Source organism: Procambarus clarkii, chromosome 32 (genome assembly GCF_040958095.1).
Source record: "Procambarus clarkii isolate CNS0578487 chromosome 32, FALCON_Pclarkii_2.0, whole genome shotgun sequence".
NCBI classification, from domain to species: domain Eukaryota; kingdom Metazoa; phylum Arthropoda; class Malacostraca; order Decapoda; family Cambaridae; genus Procambarus; species Procambarus clarkii.
Window position 1 is genome coordinate 30,456,082 of NC_091181.1, and position 18,211 is coordinate 30,474,292.

The 18,211-nt window shown below is 41.4% G+C and overlaps 1 protein-coding gene across 5 annotated transcripts; it reads left to right on the top strand.

Moving 5' to 3' along the window:
* Positions 1-457: 457 nt before the first annotated feature.
* Positions 458-16,623, top strand: LOC123759339 (di-N-acetylchitobiase). Of its 5 annotated transcripts, none has more exons than XM_069335087.1 (8): positions 458-563; positions 8,865-9,267; positions 11,255-11,399; positions 11,698-11,906; positions 12,756-12,898; positions 14,438-14,567; positions 14,908-15,069; positions 15,437-16,623. In XM_069335087.1, exons 2-8 carry the CDS (start codon positions 9,022-9,024, stop codon positions 15,617-15,619), a joined length of 1,218 nt encoding a protein of 405 aa, XP_069191188.1. In that variant the 5' UTR covers positions 458-563; positions 8,865-9,021; the 3' UTR covers positions 15,620-16,623. The 5 variants fall into 5 exon arrangements, with proteins under 5 accessions (XP_069191188.1, XP_069191187.1, XP_069191189.1 ...); XM_069335086.1 differs by lacking the exon at positions 458-563 and adding an exon at positions 674-959; XM_069335088.1 differs by lacking the exon at positions 458-563 and adding an exon at positions 688-800.
* Positions 16,624-18,211: the final 1,588 nt, after the last annotated feature.

The window sequence follows — 18,211 nt, forward strand, 5'->3', positions numbered from 1 at the left end:
GTATGAAGGTAGTATCGTCAGCAAATAGTATAGGTTTAAGAATGATAGAAACATTTGGCAAATCATTGATGTATTTAAGAAATAGAAGAGGCCCCAAGATGCTACCCTTTGGCACCCAACCCTACTGTCAATAGTTGAGTGGGGGAGGTTATACTATTGATGGCTACATATTGGTGTCACTGAGATAGGAACGAATACAGTCCAGAGCAAACCATAGTGGTGAAGTTTAAAGTAAGAGGTATAGTTATGATTTACATTATCGTTTTTATTAATTAATAGTATATATTACGCGTTTACCTCTAGTAATTATTATATACAAGTATAAATATCACATAATAAATGTAATAGGAGTTTACTCCCAAACTGGCCACAGTGAAGTGTTTTGTACGTTCGATCATGTTTGTGGTAGTGTTTTGTGCGTTCGATCATGTTTGTGGTAGTGTTTTGTGCGTTCGATCATGTTTGTGGTCACTGGGACGTGTAATGTTTACGCTGATGGGCGGCGTTCTTACTAAGCCCGGATTATGTCCATCACATCACTAAATCTCAATTAATAATTAACTGTTAATAGCATTATATTGTGGTTTTAATATTGAATAATTATATATATACGAAACCTTCAAAATTCTGTGTCCGAAATGATAAAAATATGTGTGATCCGTACTCTGGAGTAAGAGTGTAGTATCCATTCAAGTCCTGTTGAGTTGCTGGCGGAGTGGTGGTCTCTCAGTCACCTCTGGCCTCACATTCCTGTTCTGGATATTGCCTTGTGTGGCTGTGCCAGCTGTGTGTGTTGTGTGGTGGGCAGGTGTTCTTGTACTTAGAGCTACATGCGCCTAGGGCATCTTTCCCTAGGTTCCCTAAGTCCACCCTTGAGTGTCAGGGCTGTCTTCCCTGGACGTTCGGGACTCACTCTCCGTTTGAGGGCTTCGTCGCTTGACATTGTCATCGCCGTTGGGGTGAGTCGGGGGTCTGGGGCTTTCCGTCGTGCCCCGAGTCAGGGGAGTGTTCTTGGCTGAAGGAGAAGGGCACACTGAGGCTGGCATAATCTGCTTACTACCTGTGCGACGGACGATGTTACTCTCCTGCTGCTAGTTTGCTTGTCGTGTGGTTTCGAGGCTTGCTCTTTTTTTTTTTTAAAGGCGTTTTCCCAATGTGGACGGAGGAGGTCTGCTTAGCTGCTTATTAGGCTCGCCTTGATTGTGGTGGCTCTCCTAATCCGTTGCTCCCGAGGTTTCACCTCTGCTACTAATAGTTTGCCTGCTTCCAAGCAGGGGGTCTACTGGCTTGGCTGGTCCCAGTGCCTGGGCATCCTGTAAGGCTGACATACCCTGCGGACCCTGGAAAACTCCCGTGAGCTAGGTTGGTAACATGGATCCGCCCGAGCCCACTCTCGCCTTGTGCGAATGTGAAGGTTGTTTGTCGCCCCTGCCTCAGGGAGACAATCATCCTTTCTGCCTCCACCATGCAGCCTGTTGGGTCGGTGACACCTACGACCCGGAGTCTTGCGAGACTTGTTCCCCGCTTGTGTTTCAGTTAACCCATTCCTCATCTGCAAATGATAGGATTCAGGCTGCGGCAGCATTGCATGCTCACTTCTCTCTCATGCAACGTGCCAGGTTGGTTGCCCGGTTGAAGGCCCCAGAGCTGCCCCGTTTGGGGTTTAGGGACCGGGATTTGGGGCCATTGCTCGCTTCAATCTTGGTTCCATCCATGCCCCTGCTTCCTTCCCAGATGGGCGTGGTTCGCTCTCTTCCTCTTCCGGCTCCCAAACGCCTGAGGGTTTCAATGTCAGGGCAGTGTTTAGATCGAGATGAGACTCGTGTGACTTCGGGGGCTGCCCCTTCAGATTCGGGCGCGGAAGTGGCTGAGCCCGCTCTTCCTGCTAAGGCTTCCAGTTCATCCCAGCCACCTAACGTATCGAAAGCCTTTCCCTTGGACTCTACCTTTTCTTCAGGGGTGGTGGGCGCGGAAGAGGACTCTGCCTTAAGGCCTGTGTTGGGGGTTCCCCGGGCTCGGGGGGAATCTGCTTGGAGTGCTTGGGCTCCTTTTGACCCTGCTTGGGCCCTTGTGCCTTCTGGGCAGGGATTGTTGCTGCAGGGGAAGGGTTTTTCGTATCCTCCTTCCCTGTATGAATTTGAGTTGGATGCGGCTCCACCCCGAGTTCGTTTCCGGGTGCCTTTGGGTTCCTTGAATTCGTCTTTCCAGAGGTTTCCTCCTTGTCGGATTTCCCCTGGGAAGGTTCGGAAGGCCCTTGGTGCGTACCTCCTGCGAGACCCAGTTTACGCCTCTGTGATGGATCCATCTTCTTTTGAGTTTGGTTCTTCTTTCCCATATTGGGTGCGTTATGAAGTTCCGGAGTCTTCCTTGCTGGCAGACTGCCCTCTTTTCTCTCTCAAAGCTTGGCGTGGCTTTTGTCGTACCCGTAAGCTGAATTCGCAGGAGGTTTCATCTGAGGTGCAGGTGTTCTTGGGGGGCTCGCTCGAGTTCCTCAATGAGTGCCTCTTTGCTCCTATGCTTCCTCGTGATGTGGGTCTGGTGCAGTTGCATGCTCAAGTTCCAACTCTTTCAGTTGCTTTGGCGGCTGAGGACCTCCGGACTCGCAGTCATTTGGCTTCGGTCCTGCGTTTTTTTGGTCTTCTGGAGCTTCACTCAAAATTTCTTTCTGAGGATGTAGGGGCGTTGAGTGAGGGGCCTTCGACTGGGGTTCTGGTGTCGGCTGCTCGGGCATCATCTGCCTTGCTTAAGCTGTTTGCACCGATCCTCCGGGAGGCGGTTTCAACGTTCTTCTCCTCTCGCCTCGCATGTCGGCAGGCTGTGCTGGCTCTGTCTCCGAATTCGGCTTGGGCCCTGGCTCTGCAGTCGTCTTCGCCATTCTGTCCTCTGTTGTTCCCGGAGGATGTTGTGGCTCAGTTTCTTTCGGTGATTTCGACTAGTTGCCGTCCTGTTTCGGACTTGTTTGTGGTACGGGGGAGCCGTTCTCGTTCATCTCGATTTGGTCGTACCAGGGCTCGGGTCTCGGTTGGTCGAGGTAGACCTTTGGTGCCAGTGGTTACGTCAGTGGGCTTTCCTGAACCTTCGTCATCTGGTTGGCGCGGTGTTCGGTCTGTGCGCCGAAAGGCTTCTCGGCGTTTGCATCGGCCCTTTCGCAGGTCGCCCCGTTAACGGGGCATTGGGGGGAGGCTGGCTCTTTTTTGCCTGTGCTTGGTCATGTGATTTGTGGGCTTTTTGGGTCGTTTCTTCCAAACTCTGGTGGCGTTGGGTGGATCATCCCGCCATGGGAGGGTTGGGCTTGAGGGGGCAGCCTTCTTCCCTGTCCCTCAGTCGGGTCATCTTGGAGTGGCTTCGCTTGGGCGTGGTCAAAACAACTTCATCTCTCAAGTGGGTTTTCTGTTTGTTTCCAGATCTGAAATGGGACTGTGCGGATCTCCGGTACATTCTGGACTTTCCTGAACCGGTTGATTCCTTGCCCTTCTTTTTGGATGATCACACAATCCCAGGTCCAGCTCGTTCTCGAGCCAGGCACTTGGATGGTTTCCCTGAATCTCTGGGATGCTTATTGGTACATCCCTATTCATCCGGGATTCAGGGATTAGTTGGGGTTCCAGGTGGGGCGACAGGCTTACCGCTATCTTACCTGCTTTTCGGCTTGCATCCTGCAACTCGCATTTTTACGTGTCTCACTCGGATGGTAGTAGCCCATATGTGTCTGCTAGGTCTTCGGGTGTTGGCCTACCTTGACTATTGGTTGGTGTGGGCTCCCAGCCAGTCTGCTTGTCTGCTAGCCAGGGATCTGGTTCTTTAAGCACCTTAAGAAGCACCTCAAGGTTTACCAGCTTGCTGGGCTCGGGTTCCTGGTTAATTGGCAGAAGTCCCAATTGGTTCTGTCCCAGGTTCTGACTTGGCTGGGCCTCGTATGAGATTCTCGGACATTGTCCATCTCTCTCCCTTCTGTGGCTCTGCTCTGGTTGCAGTCTGGCTTCAGTTGTTTTTGAGGGAGACCCAGGTCACTCAGGAGTTGCTCGAGCGGCTGTGCCGGTACTGTATCTTCGGAGTCGCCACTTTTGCCGCACTTGCGATTGTTTGGTTTGCACCCTGGGGTCCTTGTGTAGGTTGCTGCATCACCAGCTTCCACTTTGGGTTTTTCGGGGTTCGGTCACTAGTTCGGGCAGGGGCGCTGGGGTAGTCCTTCGGCCAGGCTTACAGCACGGTGCGGGTGTTTGTGGTGGTGTGCTGGATTCAGCTTCCTTGGGGCTCTTTGATCTGGCTCCATTCGGACTGATCATTGTCTCAACCGTGAGGGGATCATTTTGGTTCATGGCTCTTTGGAGCCAGTCGCTTCAGGTAGCTCTTCTGCTGAGTTCTCGGGGTTTAGCTCTCCATGTTGTTTACAGTCAAGGCGTGTCCAACATTCTGGCAGAGATGGCCTGGCCCGTTTCGTTCCTCTTTCCACAGAGTGAACAGTCGACACCGCATCCTTCCTTTGCCTTTGTTGGATGTATGGGAAGCCGAAGGTGGACCCATTGAACATGGTGCCATTCCCTGACTGCAAGTGTGTTGCTCCTGGTCCTGGCTCGCTTAAAATCCTATCAGGGGAGAGTTCTTCTCCTGGCTCCATGGTGTCTGGCCCAGCCTTGGTTTCAAGTGCTGCTTGCTCGGTGTCCGAACCCGAGCATCTTTACATGGCTCTGCCTCTACCAGCAAATCAGTTCAGTGAGGCACCTTGCTGGTACGCGTTACTGTTCCGTACTTCGTGTCTGGTCTTTCTGATGCGGGTGTATTGCTATTTCTATGGTCTTCAGGTGGCTTCTTTGATGGTATTCCACCTATGGTTGTCTTGGTGACAGCATGAAGTCTCTTGGCGGTCTTTCCATTATTTTCATTCTTTTCGAGGGTTTTCATCAATTTCGAACTAGGTTGTTTTGTTCTTTCTTTCATGCCTGGTTGAGGACTGGGTCGCGGGAACGTTGAATTTCGCTTCTATCGTGCGATGTTGGCGGAGCCGCTCTAGCTTGCATTCAGGGTGGATGTTACTTCTGCCCCTTTCTGCAAGAGTTCATGTGCGTTTTTACACCTCTGGCCTGCTCGTGGGCCACCTGAGCCTTCCTGGTCTTTGGACCGGGTTCTTTCTTTACTTCTCGTTTTGTGGCGGCCCCCTTTGGTTGGCGATTGTTTTTGGAAGGCCACAAACATTTTTGTGGCCTTCCAGAAAAGAAGTTGGCCTTTTTTTTTTTTTTTTTTTTGTACTTGGAATCTTAGGCTCCAGTTGAGGAGCTTCAGGCTCTCCTCCGGTGCTGAGGGTTCTGTTCTTTTGGTCCGGGTGGTCATTTTGTTTGGCTGCAGGCTTCTCCTTCTTTTCTGGCAAAGAATGAGACAGCAGGGCATAACATGTTGTGTCTGGTGGCGGCTTTACGCCGCTACCTGCAGGCCACTGGTTCGGTGACAGTGGACAATCTTTGGGTGGATCCAGTTTCCCCGGGCTCATGTCTCAGGTTGTCCGCAGTGTCAAAAGTTCCAGCCAGCCTGTGGTCTACCCTCGTGTCAGTGAAATATGGAAGTATGCGGCGCTTGCCACGGTTTTTGGGAACATGTCTTGGGTTGACGTTCTTGGCGTGGGGGTTTTGGAGGTTGAATAGGGTCCTGGCTGCCAGATATCTAGTGAATGTTCCGGGCCCTTTCCGGCTTGATGCTGCAGCTGTCGGTCTCTTCTTTGACTTGAGCCCTTCTGTGTTGCTGCTTCTCTGGTAAGTCTCCGTTTTCTTTATCTTTTGGTAGTTAGCTTCAGGGAGCCGACTGGGCTACCCCAGAAAACTAATGTTGAATGTAATGGTGTTATTTTCTGGGCGAAGCCACAGAGGCTTCCTGACATTCCCTGTCGGTCAGTGTTTTTTGTTTTTTTACATAATGCCTAGAACTGACGTGGTGAGCTTGAGTATGCCACTGCTTTTTAAGCTTGAGGATGCCACTCTTTTGTAAGCTCGAGGATGCCACTGCTTGGTAAGCTTTTATATATAATTGCACTGCATTCCTAAATCTGCAAACAGCAGAATGTTATTCAAGAAGCAGTGAGCATTAAGAATTGTACAGTATATTAATGAACAACACAAAGTAGCATGGTATGCTGGCATGCTCTGGTGACAGTTAATTTGTTTTCGATTTAGTGAAACTTTGTTTTGGTGGCCTAATACCAGAGCACTGTTTTGTATGGCACCGATGTTTGGCCATACAGTATAGTGTTTTAATCATGACCCACATTTCAATGTAATTGTTTAAGTGTAATTAACTAAGTGTAGTTACAGGATGAGAGCTACGCTCGTGGTGTCCCGTCTTCCTAGTGCTCTGTCATATAACGCTTTGAAACTACTGTACTGACAGTTTTGGCCTCCTCCACCTTCTCACTTAGCTTGTTCCAACTGTCTACCACTTTGTTTGCAAAAAAAACTTATTAATATTTTTTCAACATTTTTGTTTCCTTAACTTATCTTCTAGTTTTGGCATGTTTAACGCCTCTAGTCTCTCCTCGTAACTCATGTTTCTCGGTTCCGGAAGCCATTTTGTAGCATGCCATTGCATTTTTTCCAGGTTCCTTATGTTTTTGAGATATGAGCACCATACAACTGTTGCATATTCAAATTTTGGTCTCACAAAAGTCACGAACAGTTTCTTTAGCATTTCCCCATCCGTATACAGTAATTAAAAGCAAGTCTGACGTTGGAAAGCAACGCATACGCTCCTCTTACAATGTTCTAAAAGCGTTCCTCTGGCAACAGCTTACTATCCAAAATCACTCCTAGGTCTCGTTCCTTATTAGAGTTCTGTAATTTCTTTTCACATAATTTGTAAGTTGTGTGTGGTCTATTTTCTCTGAATCCACATTCCATAACTTGGCATTTATTCACATTGAATTCCATTTACCACTTCACGCTCCAAGCTCTTATTTTATGTAGATCAATTTGAAGGGCATTACAATCATCTGTGTCTCCTATCTTCCCCAGTATCTTAGCATCATCCGCAAACATGTTCATATAATTCTGTGTTCATTCTGGTAAATCTTTTATGTAGACAGTGAATATTACTGGTGCAAGAACTGAACCCCTGTTGTACTCTGCTAATAACACTTTTCCAGTCAGATACATTGTCTCTGATTACTGCCCTCATATCTATGGCAGAAATTTTTTCATCCATGTCAGAAGGGAAGGGTACTGTCAGGGGAAAGTGCCAAGCCATTAAACTACAACTGGGGGCCTCGACTTACGAATTTAATCCATTCCCAGAGATGGGTTATAAGTCGAAACAAATTTTCCCAAATAATGTAAATTGAATTAATCCATTCCACAGCCCCAAAAATATTAACTTAAAAATACATTTTATACTGAATAACACTACAATACAGTATGTATAGCTTACTTTGAATGAGGACTCTTGTTGGCATCTGGAAGAAGGTGAGGAGGAGGGGAGGAGAAAAGGTGTTAGTGTTTGGAAGGGGAGTCCCCTTCCATTATAACATCAGGCAGTGATGACTTTTCTGGGATACTCTCTTTCCTACATTTTGGCTGCATACCACTAGGACCTGCTTGTGGCTCACTGCTTGTTTTTCTCACCAAAAACTTGTCTTAAGGACTGCACATCCACGTGAAAGTCAAAACAGAACAAAATAAATCAAATATTTGTTTTATCCAACAAATAATGCAAGTGCTATTTTTTTTTTTTTATTTTTTAGGCATGTGACTGAGTACTGGTGACCAGTCGAGTATCGTCAAAATATCTGTAGGCATTATTTATAGTAATGGTTACAAGCCAGACCTTATTCTTTGTTATATTTAAAGATGAATAATGATAAGTCATGTGTCCTAGTCTGTGTATAAAATGTCGATATTGATACAATGTGTAAATAGATAACAAAAGAGGCGTTTGTGATGCTCGGGGATTAGATAACATATACTGTATATAGTACAACCGTTGTTAGGATACACCGCCTACCTAATCATTTTATCTCTGAAGTGGTCAGATATCCTACTCATCAAAACCAGATATTGAATCAGTGAATCTAAACAAAATTCAGCATTTAACTTTTCAGTTTCGAACATTGGACAAAAAGAGCATTCCATACAGATCAAGAACATTTATTCCTGTCATTTCTAGTCAAGTGCCCAATGATGAATTATAGACACCTAATAGGAAATAACTAGCATGAGGGGCTTTTACAGTGAAGTGCTTTATCTTTTCTAGGAGATGCCTCCAGCATTGTTAAGGCAATGTTCTAGTAGGTTTGCTTGTAGTTGTTTGGATAAGTTGATCATGGTGATGAGCCTGCAAAAAATGTCCTACCTGAATCCTTCAGTGAACTTGGGATCATGAATCTCGGTGAAATATCCGGTGTTTTGGTAGGATCTCTCCCACTAGTTCACTAGTTGCACTTCATAGGGTTAGAAATGCAGGCAGTGCAATCTATCTGCATTACCTTACTGATCCCTACATCACCACATCTAACTGGGAGCATTGGTTGGTCCCATTGGACATTTTTCAGGGGGAAGGTTTGACACTTTCAGGAGTTTGCCATACTTTCTCAAATTTTTTGCTGTCAAAGTGTGTGCACTTAAAGAAATAGATAAACCTGCGCATGGCTGTACATCTAATTGTGAAGAGATACAAAGCTTTGTGAATGCTCATAACACTTGTTCGTTCTTCCATCCTCCTCAGGTCGCTTAGTTTTTCTTTAACTCGACACATTCTGTTAATGGAAGTTTGCACTGGGTTAAAACAAAAAAATTATATACTGTACTATAGTAAAATTAGTGCAAAAGAAAGAATAAATGTTTTAAATAATTCTGCTAACCTTGTATCCATTATCTTATCTTTTTCAGGAACATTTCTGAGCTGAAATAATGTACTGAACAAACTAAGCAAGAATCTATGTAACAACAGGAAGAAAAGTTATTCTGATTCATTAAAACTGAAAATATTTGCATTGTATATCTTTTAGTACAATAATACTCTACACACTTCATTACGAGATACAGTATGGCCAGTTTACATCAAATATGTGTAATGATACTGGGTACCTTTTCCTGTGTCAGTGGAGGACTTCATTCCTTCACTGCAGGAAACACTGATCAGGATTATTCTCCACTACACAAGTTAAGAGACACTAGTCTCCCCTGTTTGTGTAGTAATCCGTTACTCTGCATGCCACTTGGGAAAGCTGTTCAAAGACATCCTTTGGCTCCACATGTTCAAGAATTCTTAAGAAAATCTCAGGAAAAGGAAGTAAGTATAACATAATATAAGTTTAATATTTTTTTTTACAATACATGTATGGTAATTTTGTGGCTTGTACAAAGGTGCACCGGTTTTCAACTCTTGCCAAAAAAATATACGAAATGTTGCCATAACAAAAGTAGTATGCAAAAGACAGCTAATGCTAATGCAATTGTAAGGATATATTATTGTTGTTTTTATAAATGTTTGGCTTAAAGTTACTGTCAATGTTTCCAAACTCAACCATTTTCATTTCAAAACACACAGTGATGAAAACCTTAAAAATCATTAACAAGTAACCTAATTAAAAAAAGTACAACTTTCAGAGTGCCCTGTGCAGTACAGTGGTTAAAGCTCATATTTGAACACATTATGCTGCTGTTTCCATAGATATATAGCAGTGATTACTTGTCAAGTCAGACTCATGACATTTGGACTCGACATGCAGCACTGATTCAATACAATAACCTACTAGCATCATGGGGTTCCCCTTCATGGACCTTGTAGAGGCTCTACAGAGGCACCAGAGACTGAATCAATCTGGCTATGATAACAGATATTCAGAAAGTTTCTCAATCCCAGGCTTAGCCAACTCTACAAGTTACTTTCCCACTGTAATGTCAGTTTTCGTGCCCGTGAAAGGGAAGTAGGGTAAACGTTTACCAGGCTTACTACAGTGTGAGCTAAGCACTCCTACCTCATTCCTTCTAATAGCTGATGATTCAGGGACCAAACTCTTAAGCCTCCTTTTCCATCGTACTACTTGAAATAATAATGCATTAATTTTTTTTAACACAAATGTACATACATGTGATACATGAACATACGTAAGACAAGTACAATGCATAAAGCTAACAATGTGCAGTACATTTCAGGTATAACTTAAGATAATATAGTTAGGTTGGTTAAAGGTTTGATTAGGTAGACAATACTAACAAAAAGAATGCTAACATAAAGGTTGTTCAAGCATTTAGTAAATGATATACAGTACAGCTTTTAGGGAAGGTATAGCATAAAAAGAAGAAAATGAACAGGTGTAATTAGGAAACACACTGTACTTAGGTCTGGGAACATTATTGATGTTTGGAGACGCCAGACCCTGAACCCTTCCCTACTTAACATTGCACACTGTTGTGATGACACTCCTGATTTTAATCAGGAGAGGCTGGAATGCTAAACATGAATCGGAGAGCGTTCTCTGAACGTCCTCCTCGGATAAAATCAGACTGCAAACTGGGCAAGAATGTAGCAGCAAAATTGTGAGCAATGATTCTTAATAGATGTGCGGCACTGCTAATCCACTGCCAAGGAAGAAAACCATTGCCTCTTGCTGTAAGTTAGTATCTAGTAGTCTAGACTGATTCAGGCTTAGGTCCTTGCAGATAACCAGTGTGTTCAAGCATACTTGTCTCATAAGAGCTCCCACTGCTAATGATCTAGTAGATCACCAACACTGGGATCTACCAGTAGATCTGAACTTTACTGTTCACTCAGGTAGAGTTCAAAGTAGCAATTCAGCTACTGCCACCCTAGGGTAACGAAGGTCAACACTTGGCCAAGGTAGTGCCCAAGGGTATCGAAGGTCAACACTTAGCTTCAGAATTAGTCCCAGTTTGCCCATCTGCCATGGGTGCGGTCAGGATGTGAGGTTGCGGGGGAAGAGTATGACCTAACTTGTAGGGTTGCTGCTACCTAGTTTGAATTGGGAGTACTGTACATACTTGTCAGTAGGTTTTTTATTTGTGGATTGGCTATACAGTATTGAGCTACTTTTGGCAGTCATATGCAATATGACTGAGACATAATTACCCTTGGCTTGAGTATACGTACATCTATCTGAAAACATCTTATAATGGTACTGTATGATATACATAGTCCTGTTAGCATCAGTGCTGCTGCACTTTTCACTGCAAAGATCACATATCTATGGGAGCAACAGTATAATGTAGCACAGAAACTCTATTAATATTCTTATATTTATATTTTTCAAATTTAGGTTTTTGCCTTTGTGCTTGATTGTGATCCATCTGTTTGGGGAAAATTCAACTGGTCTAAACTGTCAACTATTGCTCTTGCTGGCTTCTATGATCTGGACCTTCTTTGTCATGCACACGAACATGGAGTCAAAGTTGTTAGATTGGGTAAGGATTTTCTTGGATTCTCATGCCACATATTTTTGCCCTGATGCTCTTACATCTTTCCTGTCTTGGGTGAGGATCATGTAGTGTATGTTGAAAAGGAGTGCTTCCTTATGTTTTTACTCAAAAGCACTTCTGTTGATAACCAAGACTACCTGCTACTGCCTGCTATTCCTCCCATCAGATCAAATCTCTATGAATATACTGAATAATATACTGTAGTATTACTGTATAGTACTGTATAAATAAATTGTCCATACTGTACTTATTTCATGTCTGATGCAACTTTTACATGAAACAGGTAACATCCCTACAAGTGATCTTCCTAATGCTACGGCACGCCATAATTGGGTAAAATTACAAGTTAGTGATGCTGCTTTGAATTTCTTAGATGGAATTAACATAGACTTTGAAGATGTTATTAATCCAGACTCTCCTGAACAAGAAGGACTAACTAATCTGGTGCAAGAAACAGCAGAAATGTTTCACACAGCTTTACCTGGGTCACAGGTTAGTGGAAAGATTTAATCATGATCTTGTAATTTATCTTGAACAATCACAGGAGAGCTGTATTTAAGGTTGCTCTCACTCCTGAGCTTATTGCTTATCCCAGATATATCTGAGATCAGCCATTTACATAAGTTGGTAACTCTTATTTCATCACTTAAACTTAGTAATTGAATTTGGGTATATAGTAGTACTGTATTGCTTAGGGAGAGGAATACGCTTTGTGAATGATGATAAACTTATCTCCGAGAAGGTATTTTACATAGCACTCCCACTTGCACTATTATACATAGCACTCCAAATTTCAAAGTAGAAACAATGTTCTGGTTGCTGCTGGTTCCACTGGATATTTACATAAAATTTCTGGCCAGTCTAGTGGGCTTATTATTATTATCACCACCACCATCATGATCAACAAAAACAGGAATTTCTTTACATTCAACATTGGTTTTTTTTTGTATGTGGAACCAATTACCACATAACATAATAGAAGATGGATCCTTTGATTGTTTCAAGAGTAGGTTAGACATACAGTGTACTGTATATGAATGAGTTTGAGTGGATATAAATAGGAGCTGCCTCGTGTGGGCCAAAAGGGCTTCAGCAGTCTTCTCGATTCTTATGTTCTAGAATCTAGATGGTTCAGCACTTTTGTTTTTTCTGGTAACTCTTGGATATTTTAGACTTAAAATTTTAGTGATTATATTTTTAAAACTCGCTCATCAATAATTACAGTGTACTATTTAGCATCTCTATACTTGTATTTAGCTTTATTGAATACATTAATTTTCCAGGAACAATTTATCATAGAATATATAAATTTATATATTTTTAAAGTTCTCACAATTGCAGGTATCATTTGATGTTGCATGGTCTGCAAATGGGATTGATGGAAGATATTATGACTACAAATCAATTGCAAACTACAGTGATCTTATTTTCATCATGGCATATGATGAGCAAAGTCAGATATTTGATGGCCCGTGTACTGCTAGGTAAATATGATGCTGACTGGATTTATAAACTTAATACTGTATATCATATTTTGACACCAGTTTAAATACACATCATCTACATCAACCATTTATAACTAAACATTAGAGGGTACTGTATCATTATGTATTGTACACATGGATGACAAACCCGTCGATAGTTTCAAAGGGTCATATGACAGAGCACTGGGAAGACAGGACACCACGTGTGTAACTCATCCTATAACTTCACTTATGCAGTTACCGAAGTGTAATTACCTTATCTTATTGAATCGCCTTCACTAGCATGTAAACTGTTTGTGTAGATGTTAATTTTAAAATATCACATTTTGCGGGAAGAGTTTTCCCCAGGGATGTTTAACAAGTGTTGTTGTTGTCAACACTTGTTAAAGTATTGGCAGGAGGAAATTTTAAGCTGTAATGCAGCTCAATTGATCCTGAATTTAATGTGTAGCAAAGAAGTTTTCCTTGGAGTTCCCAAAGTACTGGAATAATTTGTTTATACAGTACTATATATCAATTCATTTGTAAATGTTTCATTTGTGTATGTCAACTTGATCTTAAATAATTCTGTTCTTAATATTTGTGTAAACATTACTTAACTGCAAAATACAGTGTAGTAGCCTTAATTTTAAAGGTGAGAGTATGATATGTATTCTTAATTGTTCATCTTGATTTGGTTTCCTGTTGTTTGGAGACAGAAAGCATATATATTATACAGTACTTAAACCTATTGAGGTCCACCTAGGCCATATATTGACTTTCCCCAGAATGCACTTCACAAAAATTTTCTAACTTCTGGGTTCCAGTTTTAGTGCTAAGTGAACAAAGGCATCAGGGAAGAGAAAATGTCCCCAACTCTGTCCTACAAGCAGAAATCGAACCCAAAACCCTCGGTTATGAGTTGATGTAGACAACTCGGCTTTTGTATAACATAAACAATTTATTCTGAGTAAAGACCAAGTTATGTCAGATTTACATTGATATTAATAAGTACAATCAACTATGTGTTCAGAGCAATAAAGTGGGAGGAGATTGGGTTGGAAACCAATCATCTCCTATTTCCTTCCCACAAAAGGTTTAGTGCCTCCTAAGCCCTTTCAAGAGAGAGAGAACCAGATTCAGGTCCTGGCTACTGGTAGGCAAGAAAGGGGGAGGGCGTCTCGGAGGCCTAATGCATCTCCCCAAGACATGGTTGGGCAAAAACTTACCTTGGGAGGCTACTGAGAGCCCCACCAGAAAAAGACATTTTATTACATTCAATTCTTGATTTTAGCAGGTCATCTTGTGTAGCCATTTCACTCAAATTCTTACCCAGAAGAAACTTAGGCCTACCTTTTATTTTTTTGCAACTTGTAATGATAAGAGCTAGGTAAAAAATGTATTTAACTGCTTTGAGGATTATTAGCACTATTAGGATCAACAGTTTGTTGGTCTTGAGTTTCATGATGGCCTCATTAACCATTGTCTAGTGCCTGTCTTGCATGTGTAGGCTAATGTTAGTATTTTATGAATTTGAGTTTAATATTTATGTTGTCTTAGACCAAACTCTGGCATCTACAAGACAGCCCAAGGCATACAGACATACTTGGATCTTGACATTCCTGCAGCGAAGATGGTCTTAGGAGTACCTTGGTATGGTTACAACTATCCTTGCATTTCATTAGATCAGGTAAGACTTACTTTTTATCTACTGCTCCATTGTGAAGAATTAACATTTTATTTTGATATTTACATTTTTTGCATTTGTCAGTCAATAATGATATTATATTCATTGTGATGTTTTCTAACATGCATGTCGCAGTCTCGGTTCTGTCATTTTTCTATTAAATTTTGACAGTAGGAATTTAATTTTGTGCATGTTAGTTTAAAAACAAGACTAATTAGAATATATATACAGTATTTTTTGTCTACATTTTTGTGTCTTCTCTTTTCAGTTTATTTATTTCATTAAAAATGAATTTATGATTTTTTTACATACAGTGTTTGCAGTTAGCAATTTTTTTTTTCAGAATGACACTTGCTTCATTGAAGAAATCCCATTTCGAGGAGCTAACTGCAGCGATGCAGCTGGAACCCAGTATCCATATAGCTACATGGTTGCAACACTTGAGGAATTCAATGCAACTTATCATTGGGAAGAAAGCTCATTGACCCCATGGTATAACATCAAGGTAGGCACAGAGCATTTTGTGAAGACTCTGGTCAGCCGTTTAATTTAGAAATTTGTAGGATTTCTCATTCACTCTTATTCTCATGTACTGTATTCTTAAATTTCCTAATACTTTCTCATTCTCATTCAGTTTACATCCATAGTTCGGGATTTTTCCTCAATTGCTTTCTCGTCTCTCCAAGCACTTCCTCTCAATCTTGCAACCCCACACACCAGCTTAACATTCTCTCTATACCTCCCACACATCATCAAGATTTATATACATAAATCTACTTATGGTATAAATTTATCAATTCGTCTTTCTGTGAACCGCCATCCATAATGATATCACATAGAGGGTGATATTTCACTACTCCTTTTTTTTTTAGGATAAGAATGGTCAAGCACGTCAGATGCGATATGATGATGGACAAAGTCTCCTCTACAAGTACATGCTGGCCATAATGACTGGGATGCGTGGTGTAGGCATGTGGACTGCCAACTTTCTGGATTATTCTGAAACAGATGAAGCCATTGCTCAACAAGAGTTGATGTGGAGCTTATTACCATAAATAGTTATAGGTTTAATGTTTATTTCTAAAAATTTTATGCCACATTCCTTCTGGAAATTATACTTCCTGAAATTTATGGTCTCGTGTGACACTCCTGGCATCTTAAATGATTATGGTGAAAGAGATCATTCAGAAAAATAATTAATACTGTATCTATTATGTTTGATTATCTTTTTAAAATAAAAACCATGTGGTATTTTTCAGTACTTGCTGGTAGCTCAACCCGTCCTCTTACTAATTAGTATGTTGCTTTTCGCTCGTATGCGCGTTAATGCCAAAAATAGTCATAATAGAAAATTAAATTGGCTCACGAAATTGACGTACTGTCCTGTTTTCTGTTTTGGGTCTTCCGGCTTACTTGGTTAGGTCAAGAGAGGACATTTTAAATTAACTGCTTTCATGACGTTTTGAAACCTTAGGAGAATTTCCTGCTCTCCAAACCTACCAAGGACCCAAGACTTGCTGCTTTTGGTTCATTTCATTTGGAAAATTAGTTTTAATTTTTTTTTTTTTAATTCCAATATGGCAATTTTTGGACGTAGTGCACTTGAGCGAAAAGTGACGTAATTTGTAAGAGGATGGTCTGGGTAGCCTGTATGACAGAGTAGGTAAACACGAGTACACTTGATAGTTGTATTCAGTCGAGGATATTAGCATCTGCTCTTCAAATATTTAGAAAATATTAAGAAATACAATTTCTTAGCAGGCAGAATTCTTTTTTTTCAGGTTCTAGGGAATTTTTAATTAGGTCTGTCTCATTCAATGTATGAGAATTGTGGAGATGTGATACTGCTACTTTACAAAGTAAAAGTATTGTAATATTGTGTAAGTACACTGGCATATATTATACAATTATTTGACCAAGATGATTATACAGTAGTTTGCAGGAGCTTACATGTAATATTTTATTACTTAGGTTATGATTAACACTAAATATTTGTAATTTCAAATTTAATCCGTGTAATCTGTGATATTTGAATCTTGATAGTAAATAATAGTGTTTATTATATGGTTTTATTGCCCGTTAAAACAATGTTATAGCAGTTTTTTTTTCCTATCATTGTTTTCATCAGTAGTGATACATACTGTACTATATTTCCAGTAAAAATGCTTGTTATTAACATATAATATATAAATATCAGTATAGCCTAGAGACACCTCGATAAGCCTACATAAGAACATATCCAACGAAACTCATTCATTTCAGTGAACGAGTGAAACTTCAAGCTAGGATGTAAACTTTTTTATTAAATTATAATATAAGACCTGTTCGACTTGTAACCTTTGTAAAGTACTGTACTTGACTTGTAAAGTTTGCCATATAAATAGGTACCGGGTAAATATTTTTTCAGTGTACAGTACACTTTTGTGAATGAAAATTTTACAAGGTAAATTTTTGTAAATGTAGTCCCCCGTGGTGTAATGGTAAGATGCTCACCTGGTGTTTCGCGAGCGATTTGTTCTGGGTTCGTATCCTGGCCAGGGAGGATTTACTGGGCGCAAATCCTTAACTGTAGCCTCTGTTTACCCAGCAGTTAAAATGGGTTCCTGGTTGTTAACGATTTGGCGGGGTCGTATTTGAGGGAATTTTAAGATTAAGAACTTATCTGAAGCTATGTGTGCTAGTGGCTGTACAAGAATGTAAGAACTCTTGTATATATAAATAAATAAAAGAAAGGAGTACTTTAAAAGGGGGGAACCAGAGTGCCACGCTTTACGCACTCACCCCTCGTCTGAGCTCTCTAACCCAAGGCTAACTCAGCTCTCGGCCCTGCTCTAGACTTCATCTCATCTTTTACAACACTTCACTACAGTGCCAACAAACCGACTGCTATAACCAAAATTATACTAAATAAATATAAAAAACACTAAATTTTGTCTGATCATGCAAATACTGTACGTTAGACTCCATTACGAATTAACACTACTGGCTTCGTAATCTTAATTTATGAGATAAATTATTAGCAAATAATGTCCGTGAAAGTGAGCAAGGATAATGACCTGAGTAGATAACATGGGGTCTAATATCCAAAGGCACCCAAAACTACCCAATGCTATGCAAAGTGCCCAAAGCTGCTGTAACTCTTTCCTCTACCTCCCATACGATGGGTATCTGATGCCGTAAATGCCAAAACTGCTGAGCTTTAAATCCAGCTTGAAAAAATGGAGGGACATTTGACAAGCCGCCGACTTCCTATCTTCACCGAGGCCACTAGTGTTAGTGACCCTCGGGTAAATTCAGAAAAATAATAAGTGAACTAAACTTAAAAACTAACCTTTGAGGTCAAATATAAGTAAAAACTGTATTCTAATTACATAATACAAAGTCTAAAATAAATTGGTACAGTATTTCAATGAGATGAAGTAATTTGTATGAATTTGCCTGGTAGAGCCAGGCAAATTCTGGCTCTTAGATGGTACTGCAGAGCCTTCGCTGAGGAGGTCCTGCAGAGGCGTCGCTGAGGTGGTCCTGTAGAACCGTCGCTGAAGGGGTCCTGTAGAACTGTCGCTGAGGAGGTCCTGCAGAGGCGTCGCTGAGGAGGTCCTGTAGAGGTGTCACTGAGGAGGTCCTGCAGAGGCATCGATGAAGAG

What these genes read in the sequence shown, in the direction of transcription:
- LOC123759339 (XM_069335087.1), top strand. Translation starts at nt 9,022, where the DNA reads ATGGCCAGTTTACATCAAATATGTGTAATGATACTGGGTACCTTTTCC. An exon ending in GAAAATCTCAGGAAAAGGAA is followed by an intron (nt 9,268 to 11,254) that starts GTAAGTATAACA and finishes TTTCAAATTTAG; the next exon opens with GTTTTTGCCTTTGTGCTTGA. An exon ending in CCCCATGGTATAACATCAAG is followed by an intron (nt 15,070 to 15,436) that starts GTAGGCACAGAG and finishes TTTTTTTTTTAG; the next exon opens with GATAAGAATGGTCAAGCACG.